General features: G+C 37.7%; 1 protein-coding gene across 10 annotated transcripts in view; it reads right to left on the minus strand.

Annotated features, from left to right (window-relative positions):
• arap1 (ArfGAP with RhoGAP domain, ankyrin repeat and PH domain 1) overlaps positions 1-20,911 on the minus strand; it is a 66,249-nt gene that overhangs the window by 14,607 nt on the left and 30,731 nt on the right. For all 10 annotated transcript variants that reach the window (XM_008425462.2, XM_017308317.1, XM_008425461.2 and 7 more), the window contains 11 exons: positions 20,701-20,807; positions 18,709-18,908; positions 17,863-17,948; positions 17,007-17,189; positions 5,908-6,082; positions 5,393-5,527; positions 5,082-5,217; positions 3,553-3,655; positions 2,935-3,127; positions 2,763-2,808; positions 2,447-2,610 (listed from right to left, as the gene is read on the minus strand). In XM_008425462.2, coding sequence (XP_008423684.1) covers positions 2,447-2,610; positions 2,763-2,808; positions 2,935-3,127; positions 3,553-3,655; positions 5,082-5,217; positions 5,393-5,527; positions 5,908-6,082; positions 17,007-17,189; positions 17,863-17,948; positions 18,709-18,908; positions 20,701-20,807 — 1,528 coding nt within the window. The remainder of the gene's footprint in view (positions 1-2,446; positions 2,611-2,762; positions 2,809-2,934; positions 3,128-3,552; positions 3,656-5,081; positions 5,218-5,392; positions 5,528-5,907; positions 6,083-17,006; positions 17,190-17,862; positions 17,949-18,708; positions 18,909-20,700; positions 20,808-20,911) is intronic.

Below are 20,911 nucleotides of genomic sequence, written 5' to 3' on the forward strand. Positions count from 1 at the left end.
TATATATATATATGAACACTGTTGTTCCTCTGACAGCATTTATTATATTGAAGTTGCATGATTCCTACTCATCTTTCATGTCAAACGTCAAACTAGATCAAACACTTTGTCAGTTTTACTCCGATTAAATATAAATGAATGAAAAGGATATGTGTAATTTTATTCTAGGAAATTCATTATTTAATTTCCAAGTCAGGATCTGTATTCTTTTCATATTCCTTTGTCCATCCTTCATTCTCATCCAGATCATATTGAAATCAAGCGTTATACTTTCCCAAACTTTAAGAGGCAAGAAAAAAAAAAGTTAAATGGCTGAGCACAGGCTAAGAAAAGTCAACTGAGCTCAAAGAACTGTGCAAAACTGTGACATCCGACCATAAGCTGAAGCTACTTAAGCTCAATTGACGATTTAACTACTCGTCAAACATTTGTTTCTAGTGTTAGGAACAGTTTATTCTCAGTCAGCTGGTTGTTGTTCTTTTCCAAACTAAAAGAATTAACTGAAAACATCAGTATTTAAAACATGTGCAACTACCACTTCCACAACAAAGCCTTCAGTAAATCAAAATAATATATTCCAGCTCTTCTTCTTTGATGTTTGCTTCGTAAAAGCAGCCAACATCAAATATCTGTTTCCACCAAATCTGTGCTCAACTGCGTGAAAAAAACATTCCTGTATGACATGAATTCCCCCCCCCCCCCTTTCATGTAAGCTGAGACAGAGAGTGTGTGGGAAAGCATGAATAAACATGCAGCACTCGACCACGTTGTAATGGATGATTGCATTAGCTGGAACAACAGATGAACAAGGAAACGGGATCTGTTTTCCCTGTTGGGGGGTTGGGAGGGAGGAAGCTTTACAGATGAGAGATAAAATGGAGAACACAAAACACAAGCAAAGAAAAATGTGGAGGGAGAACGGAGAGAAATGGAGGTGGAACAGAGCTTCTTTGTTGTCGTGTGGTCGGTTGATTCTCCAACAGACCAAACCTTTGTTACAGTCACATGAGTTCACAGACACAGGTGGGGCTCTCTCAGCACTGCAGATTATAACTACAGAACAGTCGAATACACTGGGAGTAAAACTAAGAGAATAGTGCTTTTCATTGGGATTTTGTGTGACAGAAAACAATAGTAACTCTGTAGGAGCTGCAGCTATCTACAGCTCAGGTGCGAGAATGCTAGTACCAAGAAGGAAGCCATTGTTGTAAATAAGAAATCCTAGTTAAAGTTTGTTCCCAGCCATGCAGGGGACAAAGCAAATGTGTATATAAAGGTGCTCAGCTCAGTATATCACCCTGGACACACCATCCCCATAGTGAAACATGGTGAGGGCAGCATCAGGCTGTGGGGTTATTTTTTTTCCAGAAGGGTCAGGGAAGTTGGTCAAAGTTGGCGTGAAGATGGAGCTAGTTAAGCTAATTCCGGAAGAAAACCTTGCATCAGGTTAAAGCCTAAACATACAGCCAGAGTTAAAATAATTTAGTTCAAAGCATATTTATAACTCAACATTCATATCTAAATCCAATCGAGAATCTGTGGCAAGGCCTGAATGCCTATGTTCACTGTACACTTCAAGGACTTGTATTCATAAAGGATTTTGAAAACATTGTATGCTTTTTGTTCCACTTTGCAACTATACACTACTCTGTGGTCTATGAATGAAAAAATAAATAAAAAAATACGGCTGTCATGAGATGAAATGTAAAAGGAATCAAGTGGTACAAATACTTCAGCAAATGATTATATGCATGAGGATGTTTTTTTTTTCCTCAGTGTGTGTCCAAATATCACATTTTAAGAATTAAATATTATGTTTTCCAAACTTAAACATTTAGATTCAACATTTTCAGACAATTTTTAGCATGAATACAAAGAGAAATTACAGCAGGGTTACTAATTACGGAAATTGATAATATGAAATAAGAAAACACACCACGTGTATTGACATAAATAAAATACTTCCTTCAAAAAAGTTTATGATGTCTGTTTTTACCTGAGCAACATCTAGCTAAAGATATTTCTACAGATTCATAAGTACATCCAGTCATAGTTTTTTTAGGCATGGGCTGATGAGAGATTCTCTCACTGTAAAAAATAAAATGCTTTCACTGTATAACGGTATTCACAAAAATGTGTGAGGGTTTTCTCTGTGCTTCATTTTTCTGGAAAAAGGACTTTAAGAATCGAAATGTCTTGAGAGGAAATTTTTGCAGCTTTTGATTTGAACAGAAGCTTTTCAAACTTTTATAGCCTTAAGCATTCCCCCTCTTGTTGTCATTGTTATGTTAAAGTCCAAAATAGACATGACCCAAAGTGCCAAGAAAGTAATATTTCTGGAGCTCTTCATTATCAGAAATCTAATTTTATGGTGAAATAATGATGCAACAGAACTATATTTTTCCATCTGTTTTTACTTGAACAAATTCCAAACGATGCGTCTCACCACACTGCGTGATGTAGTCGATGCAGCTGAGTACAATGACGGGTATATCTGTGTCTGTGAGCTGCTGCTGACTCAGTGTGTCTCCTCCACTTCCTGCCGCTGCTTGGATAGCTCCACACCAGCCGGCAAAGTCCAGCTTCCTTTCTCCCTCGATGTACAGAGTCCTTAACAATAACAGAGACGCAAGCAAAAGAAGTAAAATAAATAGGTGATATAAACAGAAACATTTTTTCTTGTTTCTCCAATTTCTCTATTTAGAAAGGTGTGTGCAATTAGAAAATTTGAAATAGGAATTTACGCCACTGCTTGCCCTCACCTGCCCTTCTCCACAAGAACCAACACTTCGTTGTCTTGTTGAATTGCTGCAAGGGGAAAAAAAAAACTTTTGAATCTGACCAACACAAGCCTGTCGCCATCCTCGTTCCAAATATATTAATTCTATAGAGTAAAAGGGTCTTTACAGGTTTGTCTTCTTACGTCTCACTTACAAAGTTCATTGAGTTTACGCAAGTGGATCTCCTCTCCCTTGCTGTTCTCCAGGTAAACATGAAGAGTAGAGCCGGCCAGAGCAAACCAGCCGACCTTGGATTTCTGTAAGTTCAAGCCATCTTTACACTTCAGCCGTCCGATCCGCTCAAAACTCAGCCTCAGCAAAGGCTCTGCTGTGGCTGGGATAAAGGTCTGCAGACGGGAGAAAATGAATTGGAAAGAAATAACAAATTTCTCTTTTTCCTCATACCTCGTTCGATAAAAACTCTTACATGTATTGCTGTTAAAAATACACAGCACGTTGATCATGTGGCTCCTCAACATTTTTTCCTCTCTGCCTGACCTCATCTGACACATCCAATTTTCCAATAATAGCCCAGTTTAGCACATGGCTTGATTTCTGCATGAAACATTTACTGGCTTTCAGCAGCAAAAGCTCTGAAGGGCTTTTACCATGCCTTGATGTTTAAACAATGCTATCTGAAAACACTTTTTCTGACAAGGTACCATTTTCTTCTATGATTTGCACATTTCCTGTCCAATCAGAGCTCTGCCATTTCAGGTGAATTAATGGACAAAGGAAGGGCTGGCTATGCATAGTGGTGCAGAAATGTTACCTTGGCAATACACTTGACCCACTCCTTGTAGGTGTCTGGTTCATCAGTGCCAAACAGATAAATACGCTCAGATTCTGAGTAGAGTTCAAAGGTAAACTCATACCTGTAATTCACAAAGAGATCATGAGTGAAACGGCAGAAAAGATACTCGATTAATTTTTTTTTGTTTTAAAAAAAAACAAAAAAAAGACTCAATTTTCTGATTTTATTGCAAAGAAATGTTTCCAGTTCTATAAATCATGACCAGGTTAGCTCCTGATTAGCCTGAACTGGAAAGTTGACAAAGAATTATATATATTTTTAAATATAATGTCGTTGCAACATTCCTAAAAAAAATATTTACCAATGCGTTTGGTTTAAGCTATAATTACTTGTTGAAACCAGACATTTACATATAGTTTAAAAAAAATACACAACCTTGTTTCCCCTCGCTGTCTGAAATTAAAATCAGACTAAATATGTTAGATCAGTTAGAAATAGCAAAATTATTTCTAACAGCGAAATGCTGGTATGAGATCTTTTGTTTTACTTTCTTCAAATGCGTAATGTGACTACTTTTCTTTAGCCTTTGGTAGAATTGCCTTAACTGCACGACTTGGGCTACACATTAATTTGTTTATCCACCCTAAAGGTTCTCACAATAGCTTGCTGGAATCCTGACCCGTTCCTCCTGACTAAACGTAACAGAGTCTGGTTATGTAAGCTCTCTTGCTCACTTTTCCAGCTTTGCAGATTTTCTGTGTGACTGCAATCAGAACGCTGTTTTGTCCACTTCAAAACTGGAGAGATTTGTTGTGCTTAATTTACTTTGTAGCTACTTTGATGGTATGATGAAAGTTGATGTCTGTCTGGAAGATCCAGTTCTGCCTAAGGTTTAACTTCCTAGTTGATGCCTTTAAATGTTGCTTAATTATTTCCACAAAAAGTTTTTTCTTCATTGAGACATCTATTTTATCAAGTACACCAGTCCTTCCTCAGAACTTCCTCATAACATGATTCTGCTACTTCCTACGTACTTCACATTTATGATGGTGCTCTCAGTCTTGCCATCTTCCTCCTTTTTATTCCAAATGTAATGTTGGTCATTAGGGCCCAACACTTCAAGCTAAACTTCATCGGACCACAGGACAAGTTTCCAAAAATAAAGTGAGGTCTTTATCCTGTAGTGTATTTGCAAACTGTAATAAGGCTTTTTATGTTGCTTCTGCAAGTAATGTTGCTTCTTCCTTGCTGAGTTGTCATTCAGCCCATATCAGAACAGGACTTGTTTTATCGTGGATAATGACACTATCTTACCAGCTTCAGGCATGTAAGGCAGGTAAGGGTCTTTTGCTTCTGTTCTGGGGTCAGTCTGCACATTTCAGACCAAAACATGTTCATCTCATGAACAAAGTATTTATCGCCTAAATTTTAAACTGCATTTTAATTTCCCTTTGCAATCAACAGTGTTTTTTTTTATTGAAATGAATCTGGTTTAAAATGCATTTACAGCAATTTCTGAATGATGTGAAAGGAACGTTTGCGGTTACCCGTGTTTCTCAGGCACATCGACAGCCAAACAAACAATTTCTGATGCTTTAAGTGTCCCGTTGGGATTGGTGCTCTTGTCGTGTTCATAGTAGCTGAAGGTGCCATCATTTAGCATACACCAACGACGACTGAACTCTAAACAGAATGTCAAACATTATAATACATTTTCAGCATGAAGAGGACTTTTCTTATTTTTAGCCCATTCGATTGTTCATAAAATATCTTTGTTCATCAATTAAATATATTCAGATAGCAAAAATCAAACTTATTACTTAATAAACCTTTTGGTTCACAGATTTTTCACACATACCCTCTTTCATTTTGCGCTCCGCCACAGCCCGCCCCATGGATGCAGTTTTGAACAAGTAGCCATCGTAAGAGACGCAAGGCGGCGGTGGGTAATGTTTCAAATCCATATCAGGCTCCGTCTGTAACTGGGGCAGCTCTGAAAACAATATAAAAACAAAATAATGCAAAGGCGCAAAGTGAAAAAGAACAGTTATCTGCAAAACTGATGAAACTTTGAAGATAATTTGAAGTCTGCCTCTCATCGCAGATTGTTATCTTTGTCCAAAACACAACTGTAGATGTTGACACAAATGGCATAGCAGTTTAAGATGAAATGATTATGAGGTACTCAGATAACTTCATATTTATCTACATCTCTTATCTAACCCACTCAAACATAGAATGCATCAGTTAAGTAGGAATTTCAGCCTCATGTAATGCAACTGTGACAATTTCATTTTCAATTCAACTTTCATGGGTATTTACAACTTTAAATTGACACGTTTCTGATGCCTGGAAAGTGATCAAATGCTGTACCTGTGTTGAGGTTGTGTTTGATTAACTCAGCCTGCAGAGGTTGGGAATGTGCACTGGCTAGGGACTCAGGGGACGGACAATTTGCCATACCCGTTGAACAATTCACATCTGCACCGCAGAAAATCAGGCTCAGCGTCTCCAGCAAATCACTGCACTGCACATTTATGCAGAGTGCCTGGAGAGAGACAGAGGGAGGGAGACAGCCAAACACCAAGACACATCAGTAAATAAATAAACTGCAGATAAGAGATGAAAACAAAATGGTAAAACAGGCTAAATCCAAATTTCAGACCATGAATTATTACCTTTTTTTATTATAATTACACAATTCTGTGTCCTTGTCTTCCACATAAAATCCCAATAAAGAGAAGTTTATGATTGTAAAGTTGCAGAGCATGAGAAAGTTCAAGGATCATGAACACTTTTGCACTATGCTGAATTTTGGCCTGTCCTTGAGTTGCGGTTTTTTGTGTTTGTTTTAAGAACTTGGGAAATTTAAATCCATTCCCTTTAAAAGAGTTTGGATCTCTTTGGCCTGTGACTTGAACATAGATCAAGAAAGTTGTTTTTAGCTTGCATATTAAAGGAAATGCTCATTTAAGAACAACTAAAACCCTGTCTTCTCAGTAATGCCAACATTCTCCAAGTAATAAAAATGCCTAGTCTGCTCTTCAAATGATATGGACCATGGGCTTCTTGCGCTTCTGGAACAAGTAAACTAAAAATTTAAAAAGCAATTTACAAAAAATTTAATTCACTTTAATTTCACTGGATACAAAACGTGGTATTATATTGTTCAGATAAGTTATTGTTTTAAAAGATTGACAAAGCGAATGTCCATTCAAGAGCAAAAGCTTTAGTGAGTCTTGTGCACAGAGGAAACTAAATCACTGAAAACTGATGTAAAATACGGAGCCCTCCAGGGGATATGGGGAATTGGGTTTTTTTTTTTTCCTTTTGAGTCATCTTGCAAAACTTTTGCGTCCCCTCGCAAAAGGTTTTGCGTTCCCTCGCAATACTTTTGCGTTCCCTCGCAATAATCTATTGATCAGTTCATGCGGCATAATTGATACTGTAAGCCTTTCTTATGGTGGCCGCAGTAATTTCTGCTTTAATACAAGCTTCCCATGGACTATTGAATTATTATCACAGGGTAATAAGTCTGAATGAGGGCTGCTTTCAGTGCGGTTTCATCTGAGCCTTAACAGACATAAACATGCAGTAAATAAATCGATTTTCAATCAGTTTTTTGCAACAAAGAGTTAATAATAATAAACACGTTTTCACTGAGGCTCTATAAGAGCCATATGAATTAAATAGTTATTGATATGACAAAAGCAGCGGCTTTGACACCTGGTGGTGGGCGTGTCGATGTGGCCTGACTGTCATCAAGTATTAATGGGAAGGTTACTGTGCTGCTGGCTTTGTGTCTATGAGGAAGCGGGTGAACGGGGTGGTCAGTCCTCGCAAAGTTTGGAGCATGATAATAAAAATTTAATAAATCGATAATTGTGACAGAACAAAGAAGAGGTTTGGAGTTGATTGATACACGGACAGATGAGATTCCCCGAGTTAACCCAGTGAGCCCCTCTACCACCATTAGTTTGCTGTGTTTTATAATAATAAAACGTGATTATTATTATTAACGCTTTGGTGCGAAAAACTGATTGAAAATCGATTCACTTACTACATGTTTATGTCTGTTAAGGCTAAGATGAAACGGCACTGAAAGCAGCCATTTAAACCATTCAGATACGAACACAACAGAGACACAATCAGATGACTGATTATCCCGCGATAATAACTCAATAGTCCATAGAAAAACCTTATAAGCTTGTATTAAAGCAGAAAGAATGGCGGCCACCGTAAAAATGGTTTAAAGTATTCAATTATGCCGCATGAACTGATCAGTAGATTATTGCGACCGAACGCAAAACCTTTAGCGAGGGGACACATAAGTTTTGCAAGGGAACGCAAAACCTTTTGCGAGGGGACGCAAAAGTATTGCGAGGGAACGCAAAAGAAAAAATAAATCCTCATGTCCCCTGGAGTACTCCGTAGTAAAAGACTCAGGACGGGGGTTTTCCCACCTTTAACAACTATGTTAGCTGCTTTCTCAGCTTATCGTGAAGATGTGTTTGAAGTTATGATGGCACAACAAAACCAGATAACACACTAGAAACTCTATGATAACATCTGGGTATTTTAGTAACACCAGAAAAACGAAGAAAGCGAAGATATAAAAGCAGATTAATTTTGGTAACTACTTTTTTATTTATTTTTATATTTTTATTTTAAGATCTCAGGAAGTTACCTCTGATTCATGCAGTTGCACTAAGATACACACACATATGCGTCTCTCTTGGGATAATCCCAATAAGCTGTTTTGGATCAGACTGAGAAATTCCACAAGTCTCCGTCACACACCAACACATCCAGACTGTGCCTCTCCTATGTTTAAGCGCCATTAAAACTCTGCACACAGATCCAGACAAACAAACCAATTAACACAGATTAAAATTGCAAAAGAAAACCCCTAACACACACACACACACACACACACACACACACACACACACACACACACACACACAAAACAAACAAACACACGCCCTGAAGACACAAAAAGAATATAACTCTGAACAAAAGCTGTGGTCAGGCATCTGGAGACGAGCACATCCTCATGAGACTCGACATGATACACACCACATTACTGCAACAATAAAACTGCCAAACAGCGTGTGTGTAAATCAGGCTTTCTTCACAGTTCCTTTTGGGTTTTACAGCACATACATCAGTCATTCAGTTCTTAATGGATAGAAGAATGGTTCCATTTATGTATGGAGCCCATCAAAGTCGCAGTTTGGAGACACATTTTCTGGCAAGCAATATTAGAATAGGAATAAGCAAAGATAGATAAAGTGAATTAGTGATAATACTGATCACTTGAACCATGGTGAAGTTAGGAGAAAAGAAAAGGATTTCACAAGACCTGCTTTGAATGCTGATGAGCTATCAGCACAGTAAACAAAGACCTGAGTGGCTGTATGCTCAGAACCATTTGGATCAATAGCAATTCATTTACAAGTGTTGGTCAGTGGAGCGAGTGTCGCTCCTTCCTCTCCCTCCCTTCTCCTCTTACTAAATCTTTCCATTATATGTTAAATAAGCTGCTACTATTAACCCAAAGGTCATTGTTACCATAGGAACACAGCTATGATTAGTTACCGACTCAGTTTTAAACTATGATTTATGGCGAATAACGGTCCAACCCAAGAAAACTACACATTGAAGCACAAAGAAATTATAGCTACAAACTTGGGGTTTGTATTGACAGTGATGATTCATTTCAGGTCTGATGCTCGTTTCTGACAATCAAGGAAACTGATATTTGCTAGTGTTACTTGCTGGTGATACAAATAAGAGTAAAATATATGAAGTACCAAAATTATCTGTGAACCTGTAAAGGTTCAAGACCAGTCTTCCCCGCTCCCACATGAATAATCTTATGATCTTAACTAAGTAAAGTGATGTGCAAAGTCTAAAATGTCAAATCCATTACTTAGAAACAATATCACTCCAACAAAAAGTTTAGCAGCATGATATTTCTGGCCAAGTTAAAGTCTGTCTCATGCTTGTCTCTTTTTTAAACTGATGTTTTTTGGGGGGTTTTCTTAATGTTTTATATGTTTTATACTGCTTGTGAGTGTAATTTTGGTGGTGCTGAATAACAAGACAGCGAATGAATGTTGAATGTAAAAGAACAATCTTGCTGCTGATATGCTCTGATTATAAAAGATAATGTCTTTAGGTATGAAACTCTTATTTTGAAGTATAAAAGTAGAAGTTTTCAAATTCCCATGCTTTCTTGAGAAAGCTGATTAAAAACAAAAGACTGCTCTTTGGGCTGGCAACACATGTTTTGTGTTGAAGAAACTTCAACCACATTTAAGTGTGTTTATTTATTTGTTTAGCAGAATTCTGGTGTACTCTAAAAAAAGACGTGGTAACGTAACAGCTTTGGCAGCTACTTCAAGCATTTGACATGCCACGGTAAATCAATCTTCATCAGCGCAGAAAGAGTGTCTGCATAACATAGTTTGAGATAAAGTAACATCATTAGCGGGCCATTGGTCTGGCATTAGTCTGGCAGATATGCCAGAGGAAATGGGTGGGAGTGTGAGTGACAATGTCTGATGAAGTTACAACTATAAGAAAACTATTGTTTGACTGGTCCAAAAACATGCATTTTATTATATAGGTCTTTCTAAATTTCTCTTAGCAATTTAGTAAATTGCTAACTCATTTAGGGAGAGTTCCAAAGGAATAAAAGTTTTGAAAAGTGTGTAAATACTTCCCATTTTGAGGACTTCTTTGATTTTTCCAAATTGATCAACATGATCAGACTGTAATTCAGTGGAGGTTGTAATGGAAAAATAACACTCACTCACTGGACATATGGAAAACTGTATCATAATGTTATGAGATTGTTATGATATTAACTGTGTACAGCGCTTTTTAAACTAATCAAATCCAGTCTGCTGTTCCATGTGGTTGCACGTGTGAGAGCAGTGCATGTGGGTCAGTGTGCTGCTCAGATAAAGCCGATCAACTTCCCTTTGACTGACTGACATGAACAAACTACAGCAAAGTACAATGAGGAAATGGGTTGTTTGAGTGTTTAAGACCTCACCCTTCAACATCTGCTCCAAATGAAACAGAGCAAAGTATTAGCGTGCGCACACACACACGCGCGCGCACACACACACACGCACACGTACAGATGAAGGGAATACAAGAATCTTGCTCAGTTTCCCCAGAGAGAAAAAGAGGCAGAGAGAGATTTTTATCTGGGTGTGTCTCAAAAATCACAGACCTCCATCTGCCCTTTGCTGCTCCATTGGACAGAGTTGGAAGAAAACGAAAAGATGAGGGGAAACAGAAGAAAGGAAAATGTCATGAAAAGAAGATGAAAGGATTTAGGTTTCCATTTTCATTCAGACAATGATTATACTTGGCTGCAAACTCACTATAGAGAAACAGACACCAACGCATTCAAAGACACAATATGTTGAAACTAGGCCCACGCAGCCACACATATACTGTATTTACGCTTGTGTATCAACTCCAGATGAGAACAACACAAGCCTGCTCCAGCATTATGTCACCAGGAACAATTTACAGAGAAAGGGAGGAGTGAAAATACAGACAGATTTAAAAAAAAGAAGAATGAAGAAAAAAAAGAAACACCACAAGGAGAAGGGAGAGGGTAAAAAGCTGGGGAAATAAATATAAAGGCGATCTCAGCAGAGAGGGAAAAAATAATTGTCTGAAATCCTAAAGTCTGAATGGGAAAATGAGTCACTTTGCTGAAACAGAAAAAAAGGTAATGTTATAAAATTAGCAACAGTAAACCAACTGAAAACCAGATTTTCTTTTGAGAACCTAACTTTACAACCCCAAAGACAAAAAAACAAGCCAATAAAAACACATATTTTACAACCTCTGGGCTTAGTTTGTTTTAATAAATACAATAAACATTCAGATTATAACCAGCAGAGTCTTTATACACTTTCTTTTCCTTTTAATCGTGTAAAGCACTTTGAATTGTCTTGTTGTCAAAGAACAAGACAATTTAATGTGCTGAGAATGTACTAAAATTGCCTGCTTATACAGCAGATAGTAATACTCTGTAACACTGTTGCGCATCTGTTCAAGCATTACCTTTTGATACATTTGGCACTGCAGCATATCTACAGTAATATGATCAACAGCTAAATTGTGCTGCCACTGATCTGTTTTTAGAGATGTCAAAAATCTCTGTGAAATATGCCTTGTAACACACATACAACATATACAGCATAAATAACACTAACGTGGAATTTACTAAAGAGGGAATATAACATGTAGTAAGTTTTTATAATTATGCTTCTAAATATGATGACACACTATGCAGACTCTATGTGCAATGGTCAAGATTCGCGTTCCTTTAGCAAGTCAAATGCTACAAGCGGCTCCAACTGATGACAGCCTGACCAACTTTCTGATTAATTCAGGTGATTCACCTGACAAGCTTTGGAGCACTAATACTCTATAAATAGCACATTGAAAATTAATCCCCAGATACACAGCTGACAATTAAACATCAACCAACATAAGAGCATGACGTCACAGGAAAAAGTAGCTTATTATGCTCTGATTAAAGCACAATAATAATTTTACACAATTTACACAGAGTAAACAAAATGGAACTATTACAAATTTCATAGATGTGAACAGACTTCAGGTTTTCCCTTTTGCACTTTGTTTGCTTCTGCTTATGTTTAAATCAGCCCATATACAATAAGAAACAGCAGAAGAATGAGCTTGAAAAAGTTTGGCTCTTTTTCAAGTTCTCTTACTTGTAGCAAAGTTATGTAGATACGTTCTCACTTGGTCAGGATATCAAAAACTGAGTGTCATACTGTACATTTGTTGTTTACAACTTTTTCTGACTTTGTTTATTTTCAGACACAGACTGTCTTTGTACATTCAAGAAGTCTATGCCAAGGTTTACGTAACAGCACACTAAAGAGGATGTTAGACCAGTGAATGGTTGTCATTGGACTCTCAGCTCAATGATGCCAAACCAGCATGTGTCCTCTTCAAAAAACAAATAGTTTGCCAGACACATGGGGGATTTCTTTAGCTGTTCAAAGACAGTTAGGGTTGTTTGGGTAACCAATAACACTGGTATAATATCATTGTTTCAGTGGTTCCGTCTTCATCGATCGCCTATGTTTAATATTTGAGTTTGAAGCCTTTATAATAGCTTCAATCTACTTTATCAGCGTATTAAGACTATATATGTTGCTGTCACTGCCATTCAACTAACTGAAACAAGCCTACTACACTTTTCCTTTAGTTACATGAAAGACCAATTTGACTCTATTCAAATAATTATACTTCCGAAAAACAAACATCTATGATGTGGAGGCCAAAAGAGCGCCACCTTTAGCTTTTAAAAAAAGTACTCACTTTCTGAATACAGTTAGAAAGCAACAAGAGACATTTCTTTAAAAGCAGCTGGACTCCCAAGCAAATGTTGTCAATTTGAGTGATGTGGAAGTGAAAGCTGACGTCTCACTCCAGTAGAGAATGATCTGGCTGCATGTGGGAAAACCAACATATATTAGCAGTACAAAGTACTATATCTCTCTCCATTGTATGCATTTAAGCAGAAAAGGAACATAGAAAGATAAGCAGGTAGTTCACTATGTGTCATGTTGGATTAATGAGACACAAACCACCATAAAAGCAAATAAATAACTTAATGGGAGTAGCAACGGTTGGTTATTTTGCATGCATCTTACCAATCTTGGGCATCGGCAATTTCAAAGGGGAACTGGCTCATATTTATATTTAGTTAAATAAATTAATCACTGGGCTTTCTCCCACCCTGTGTCCTAAGTATCAGAATAGTTTTCTAAAACGTTTAGAAGTTAGACCATCCCTTCTTCAGCTTCATTTTGCTATTGGCTCTCCACTCAGAATTCAATCCAGAACAAAATTAAATCCTTCTACCCACACACTGATGAAGACCACTGGTAAAATTTACAATAGAGCCGTCACCCAGCTTTGGTTTGGCTGAAACTGTGCAACTAAATCAAAACTTTAAAGTCAGGCTTTAAACATGCGCTGCAAGGAGCTGTGGAAATACAAGCGGACGCAGCATTCCCGTGAAATGCCTTGTGGAGACTGTCCAATCAACACAACATCTGGTTGACCCAACATGTTGCAAAGAAAAACACAGCTGTAATTTCCTGCGTTTTGTCCTGCCTCCTGGGAGCCACAGACTGACACTCCAAACATCATCAGACTTCCAACTGGGTGAGAGCATCTCCAAAAGAAAGTCCCTCGCTGTGAAGGAGCATGTGACCGGCGGCAGAAGGATGAGATCTGAACCAAATTGACCACACATTCTCCTGGGCACCTTCAATATCCACAGGTGAAAAAAATTTACCCTTTCTGCTTCTGTAGGCTCAGGCTAATAAAATACCTCTGTTTCCCATAAATGTATGTAATTACCCTCTTATTTTGACTTCTTTTCCACCTTCTTCAGCCAGATCTGGTTTTATCGTTCTGAGCATCTACAACTTGACTGACCAACCTGCATAAAGCTTGTTCTTGTTTACCCCGTCTTCCTTCCATTTTTGCCCATTCCTCCTCCTGAAGATCCCAATCATCCAACTAGTTGAGGAATCTAACTCTGCTAGAGATGCCTTATGGACAAAACAGAGCTAGGCCTTCTCTGTGTAAAGAGTGCAGAGTGATATGACTTTTAGTAGTGAATCACTCTTGCATGAAACATTAATTGAACTAGTAATCTATAGTTGGCTGCATGCTGAAAAAACAGTTATGAAAGAGCAAATGTCAGTGAAATGGTGTTAACTTATGAGTATACATGCACTAAAACAAAAAAGGGGCACACAAGCATGCCCACACATGCACATTAATATGCATGTTAACATATCCCAGCCCACTCCAGTGAAGAAAATACACACAATCACTTCAGTATGCTGTGCTCTCACAAGCACAAACCAACATAACAGTTTTGTTGCAGCTTCAAAACTATGCCACAGTCTCACATGCATTTGAACAGTTTCACAGAGATAGCATTCAGACTCAAAGTCCACTAACACACTGTCGACCCTGGTTAAGAAGACATTCATCCTCGTATTGTTAGCAAACCGTGTGGAAACCAGACTGCAGGCACACTAAACATTCTCACTACCCTCTCCTGCAAGCACAGATTTTAGCTTCAAGTTTTCAGTTCCTTTGAGACACAGCTCACTTTAACTGTCAACTCATAGACGTTAACAACAGGTTTATAATAAACTCTTATAAATACACTTTTGGAAAAGTTTAAATCAGACAGAGTTCACAAGCAACTTACAGATGAGACAAAAAGCCAATGGGGAGCAGATCAACTTTCTTGAGCAGTTCCAGTCAAACAATGAGGACAGGAGAAGGACGAAAAGCAGTGGAGGGAGGGAGAGGCGGAGTTAGAGCACATTCCAGTTAAATCAGTGAGTAGTGATGTCATATTCAGGAAAAAAAAAAGAAAAAACAGAAACAGTAAAATAAGGCAGGACTAAACCAATATACCTGTATTTAGTAAAATGTACTCAGATAGTTACATAAAATGCCCTTAATGCTGAACTTACTGTGTACTTATTCTTAAACTTTTCCAGCCTAACTACAAAGTTGCCAAAAACAAATATTTTCTGAAGACACACCCAATTGGAAAAGAACAAGTGATGGACTAAAGAATTTCAAGTATTTCAGCCTTGACAGCAATAAAACAGGTAGAATATCTGTCAGCCATTTGTCAAAAGCCAATTCAGCTGAATTACTTGAAAATGCAGAAGAGTGTAAATTTGCATCAACAGAAAAAAACAGTAGAACCAGAAGCTTAAAAAAATGTTTTAACTTCCTTTATCTCCCTCTGCAAATTGCAAACACCTGACTCACTCACACACACACGCACACGCATGCACACACATACACGCTTTAGGGAGGGAAAACAATAATTCATAGTCAGGTGTTAAATGTGAGTCAACAACTTACTGTGTGTGACCTTGTTGCTGCATGTGGGTTAAGTCGCGATTAAGAGACCCAACTTAAACTGAAGCGCTAAGACTTTTGACCACACATCATGAATCTCAGCAAAACCACAAAAAAACCTTCATAAATCCACAATGTCCTACAGAAGACTGTAGGTTTAGAGAGTCATTTCTCAAACTGACACAAAGACAGAAAGACAGTCACTGGAGAGGATTGCTGCAGTTCTATATCCGAGCTGATTTGCAACATCATCTCCCAGGTAAAAGGAGCAAGAACACAACACTCACCAGTATGAAATCATTTTTGTTTAATTTAATCTGACACTAAATTTCACAAATGTACATGAATCCTCAAAGGGCAGCAACCTTTACAATAAAAGATGCTTTTGCACTGTATCCGGCAAAATGAAACTCATTTAGAGCTGCAGTTGTTACATGACTTTTAGAAAACAGTTAACTTTACTAAATGTTTTAGTTAACTAAAATAGGAAATGTGTTGCAATTTCAGGAACCATTTAATTCTTATTTGTTGATTGTAAAAGAAAGACGAGCATCAATCTTTAGGAAAAAGAGGATGAATACATGTTCCTCTATTTTGACAGGGAAAAAAATATTACGGGTGCCAGCTGAAACTAGACGTTTTTGAGGTTGGCTTCATCTATGTGACCTTCGACACCCCAGGCTGGTTAACAACAAAAGATATATGCCACATCTTAAAGGGGCGGTATCGTGTATTTCTCAGGTACATTGTGCCATTTTATTGCACAATAAAATAACTACGTCACCTTTTAGTCCTTTTTTATTATAAAAAATTTTGTATATATCAAATATGACTTAAAAGAAATTTGACTTTGCAGGTTGATGCCTTGATGTTGGCCAGAAGCTCCTTCTCTTTTCGTCCATCCATCCACTACACCTGTTTGTCTTTGCAGGATCATGTGCTAGCACCCGTCTCAAGTGGCAATTGACCAAGAAGTAAGATACTCTGGACAGTCCATCACACAAGACAAACAACCATCCACACATACACACACGCGCACTTAAGGGCAAAATAGAGTAACCAATTGACCCAATTCATTATTGACGAGGGTTGGAGTCCCTTTGTGATTGCTGTTAAAGATCCAAACCCAGTATTGCTTTGGATGTGCCTACGTCATTCCTTGCTTATCTCAACAATGACGTTAAAGAAGTAACAAGCTTGTGTGTAATTTGTGTTAACCAAAATAAACAACCAAACACATTTCATGAGACGAATCAACACAGTTATCTAGTTAAAGCTTTGCAAACATGGTGGTTGTCTATGTGCATATTTAAAAAAAAACAAACAAAAAAAAAAAGTGCATCCCAACGCTCCCAACGAGATTTTCAAAAGATTACCAACATTTTCCATTACAGGCAAAGACTGATGAATGAAACAGGAATGATGGCTTACTCTGACCAGCCTTCCTGCTGAAATACACGAAGCAAAAGCTTTGCAAGGTAATTTCAACTTACATTATTGAGCTCTTTCTGGTTCCCGTACAGAGCATGGTACTTTCTGTACTTGCCCTGGCGGTATTTGTTAGAGATGAAGCGGCGTCTGTCTTCACTGCAGCTAGACGGCGACAGGGCTTCACTTGGCGGGACATTAGCAGCCCAGAAACTGTTCACCCGTTCATTCCCGAGTTTTAGGAAAACCTGTATTATAGATTAATAGAGCCATTTAAATTTGAAACTTTAGAGAGAAAAAATAACAATTTAGATAATCATGGGTTAAACAGTTTTAGAGCTCTGAGCTTCATCTTGGAACGAGCTCTTTATGTAATGTAAACCTGTTCTCTACTCACTGTTTCCAATCCACTGAAATAAAACTTAATTATTAATGCATGTAAATCGTGCGACATGAGTGAACAAGTTAACAATTCCCATGTACACGTGTTTCTGATACTTGCATGACTAAACAGTTACTGCTCCATAAAATTTGGTAGTTTTATGGTCACTTTAAAACAAGGGAGCCCAAGTCCAGTCCTTCAGCGCTACAATCCTGTAAATTTAAGATGCATCGCTTCTCCAACACACCTCTGATTGCAGGAAAGTGGCTCTAAATGACTGAAGGTGGGCATCCTGTCCTAAAATATTTTCAGCTGGTTCATTTTCTCACTTCATTTGAGAATGTCCAGTTCAAATTACCAGGGAGCTTTCAAGAGATATAGGGCTCTTACGAAGAAAGTAGGTATTTAGTGTTTGTCAGACTATCTACAGTGTAAATAATTGGGATCATCCTCAATGAATGACTGACTATGTTTGTGACAAACTCATGAAGCACAATGAAGTCTCAAATAATGATTGTGACACTTTTCCGCTTGTTTACCTGGATAAGCTCCTCTGTCCAGATTTTCTTATCCATCTTCAGACTTCGTACTTTGGAGATACTTGGACCGAGTCCTCTGTGTTCTCCTACAGCATCCAAATGCAAGTTAAATCTTGATCATGTATGACTTATTTTAAATATTTTAACTGTGCCACAAAGCAAAGTATGGCTTGTCAAATTACACTACTCCAGTTGTGGCAAAAAATAAATGACACTCTGTTTCGTTACTAGAATTTTGCAGTTTCCAAACCATAAAATGTAACACTTTTTGTTGGAGATTTGACAGTTTTCCCAAGTGAGGTCAGAAACGGTGATCATGCCAGACACCTCAGCAAATCTGAACAATGTTTGAAAAAGGAAGGCTTCCATCAGTGACCTAAACTCCACCTGACTGAAACTGATGTTGGAGCTCCAGAGGGCTGTGCATAGAAAACATGCCTGCAAAGCTCAATGCTGTGAGAATAATGGAGTAAAATTCCTCCACAGCCAAATAAAGTCAACAACTACTTCAGATTATCATGTGTCCCATCTAGTTTTTTCCAAAGATTCTCTGTTTAGTATTCATTGGTTTAATAAATATTGACAATGTGGAATGTGTGGTGTGATCTTGTACATGTATTGTAAAATAATCTTGGAACCTGGAAAAGACCAAAAAACATTCTACGTTCTGATGTGCAAAGCCCATTAATTAAAAGAAGGCGCACATTCTTTTTCCACAGTAAGCATTTAGCTCATGTTGCTGCTCACAGACAAAACAGTAAACACATTAACGGTTCAATTGAGGACATGAATACATGAATACACGAATAGAAAACAATCCAAAACTTGAAGCGGATCCAAACCAACCTGCACACTGCTTGCAGATCACCACACAAAGGTTGATGGCCGCCCAGTCTGGCTTCGGAGCGCCGCAGTCGGCGCATAAGCTGTTGCTAGGCTCCGTCCAGAACTGCTCAATCACCTCACTGTTGGACAGCGCTTCTCCTATGGCGTTCCTCATGGCCTGCACCCACTGCTCCCTCGACTGCTCCGACTCGGCTATGAAACTGTGGAAACAGGCAAGCCAAGAACATGGAATGATGCTGAATTGACCATTCATCCAAATACGAATTATGACTATTTTTGTTTTCGACATGCTTCCAGCATTTCTTTCAGCTACAGTCATGGTAAAATAAAAACTGAAAATGCATTTTGATAAAAAAAAAAAATGTTAGATCCACATGGAAAATTATTTACTGTTAAGTGTAGCAGCGTCAAAGACATGTAAAGACATGTATCATTAATTAATTGGAAGCGCTGTGTCCCAAATAATATTTTTTAAAAAGTGGTGTCTAAAGGTGGTGCTTATTTCAGGATAAAAGATGCAGCATTAACCAGAGTTTAAACAAACTATTTTCCAAAATCTTCTGAAAAACAGCAGAATTTTAATAACCTTTTAAGAGAGAAAACATGTGAAGAAATGCCAAAAATGATTGGTAGTTCAACAAAAACGATCTTAAAAACAGGACATAAGTTTCTGATGTGATCTGACACTGACCAACAGAAAAAGCCACAGTGATTCAGTCACAACACACTCACAGCAAATAATCTATAAATAAATGCAGGGCTTTTCATAGGTCCCCATCCTGTCAGGCTGCAGGCTGCACTGTCAGACAAAAGAAGACCACATATACAACAAACATGCATGCTTGTGCACATGAGTTATCCTCCCACATTTAAAAAGCTTTTTTAAAAATTCTTGACAGAAACCTAGCTGAACGGTTACAGGTCAGATCAGGGCAATTTGACAGCAAGATATGAAGATCTCATTTATATAAGCACTCTAGCAATACCACTCAGATATTCAGCCACTGGTTTAGGATTAAGAAATACATTTACATAGCAACTTGAAACAAAGTTGATTGTTTCCTAGTTTTAAAATGTGTAAAAATGTGCAAAATTGTACCCTGGGAAGCATGATTTTTGTAAAACAGAATGTACTTTTATTACTATTACTATTACTTTTATCTGCAAAAAAATAAAAGTGTACAGCATTGGCTTGAAAGAATGTAAATCAACATAGCACCACCCAGTGGTTAACTTGAAATGTTAACCACTGGGTTAAATTTGGTTTATTCAAATTTTTATCTTGTTTTTCATTTTTCCGAAGGCCCAACTACAACTTGACAACATGTAGTAACACGTAATTACTGCATGTTATTGTCATGTAGTAATTATAAAAGAAGCTTGGCCAGAATGACACATGATTTTATTTTCAAAGTGGAAAATCTCAATGAAAACATCTGAGGAACCATTTGGATATATTTTGCTTGCTCAGAAGTAATATTTCAATATAAAATTCATACAAAAGCAGCAAAAAACACAACTAGATTATGTATATTTGGCAATAAAAAAGAAAAACCCTTACCAATATGAGACAGTTGCGCAGTGAGCTTAAAAAACCCCAACATTTTGCATATAAAGGTGCATTTCAATATATTGGAACAGCATCAACTATCGAAACCATACAGAAAATCTGTGGTGGACGAGAAGAGAGAGCCAACAATGCAGAGCTACAGGTCACTAGTTGAGGCTTCCTGAACACGTCAGCTGAGCAGCAGCAACCACCATGTCATGTCACTCAGTAATTTGTGCAAGCCAAGTTTTGAGAACATGTACTAAACCGTGCTGTACCGGGGCTTTCAGCAGGCTGACATTTATTTATTATAATCTTGCATTTTCTTTTTCTGAGAAACTGAATTTTTTGGCTTCCATTAGCCTTCAGTTATAAACATTAAAAAGGAGCTTAAATAAAAAGAAAAACCTAAAGTTGCTATTAAATAAACCTAATCAGATTACCTGAATATGCGGTAAGGTGTGGTGAGATCAAAGCTACGACGATCCGAGTCTTTCACATTTCCAACGTTCATGTCAATGAATGTGATTCCCACTCCGATGCGATAATCCTAGAAGGAAGATGAAGAGTTACTTATTTCATCACCCAAGAAAATAATACTAAGTGAAGTCCAGAAAAAGGATGAAAGGATATCTCATTAACTTTTCTGGAACA

Source organism: Poecilia reticulata, linkage group LG13, assembly GCF_000633615.1.
Source record: "Poecilia reticulata strain Guanapo linkage group LG13, Guppy_female_1.0+MT, whole genome shotgun sequence".
NCBI lineage: Eukaryota > Metazoa > Chordata > Actinopteri > Cyprinodontiformes > Poeciliidae > Poecilia > Poecilia reticulata.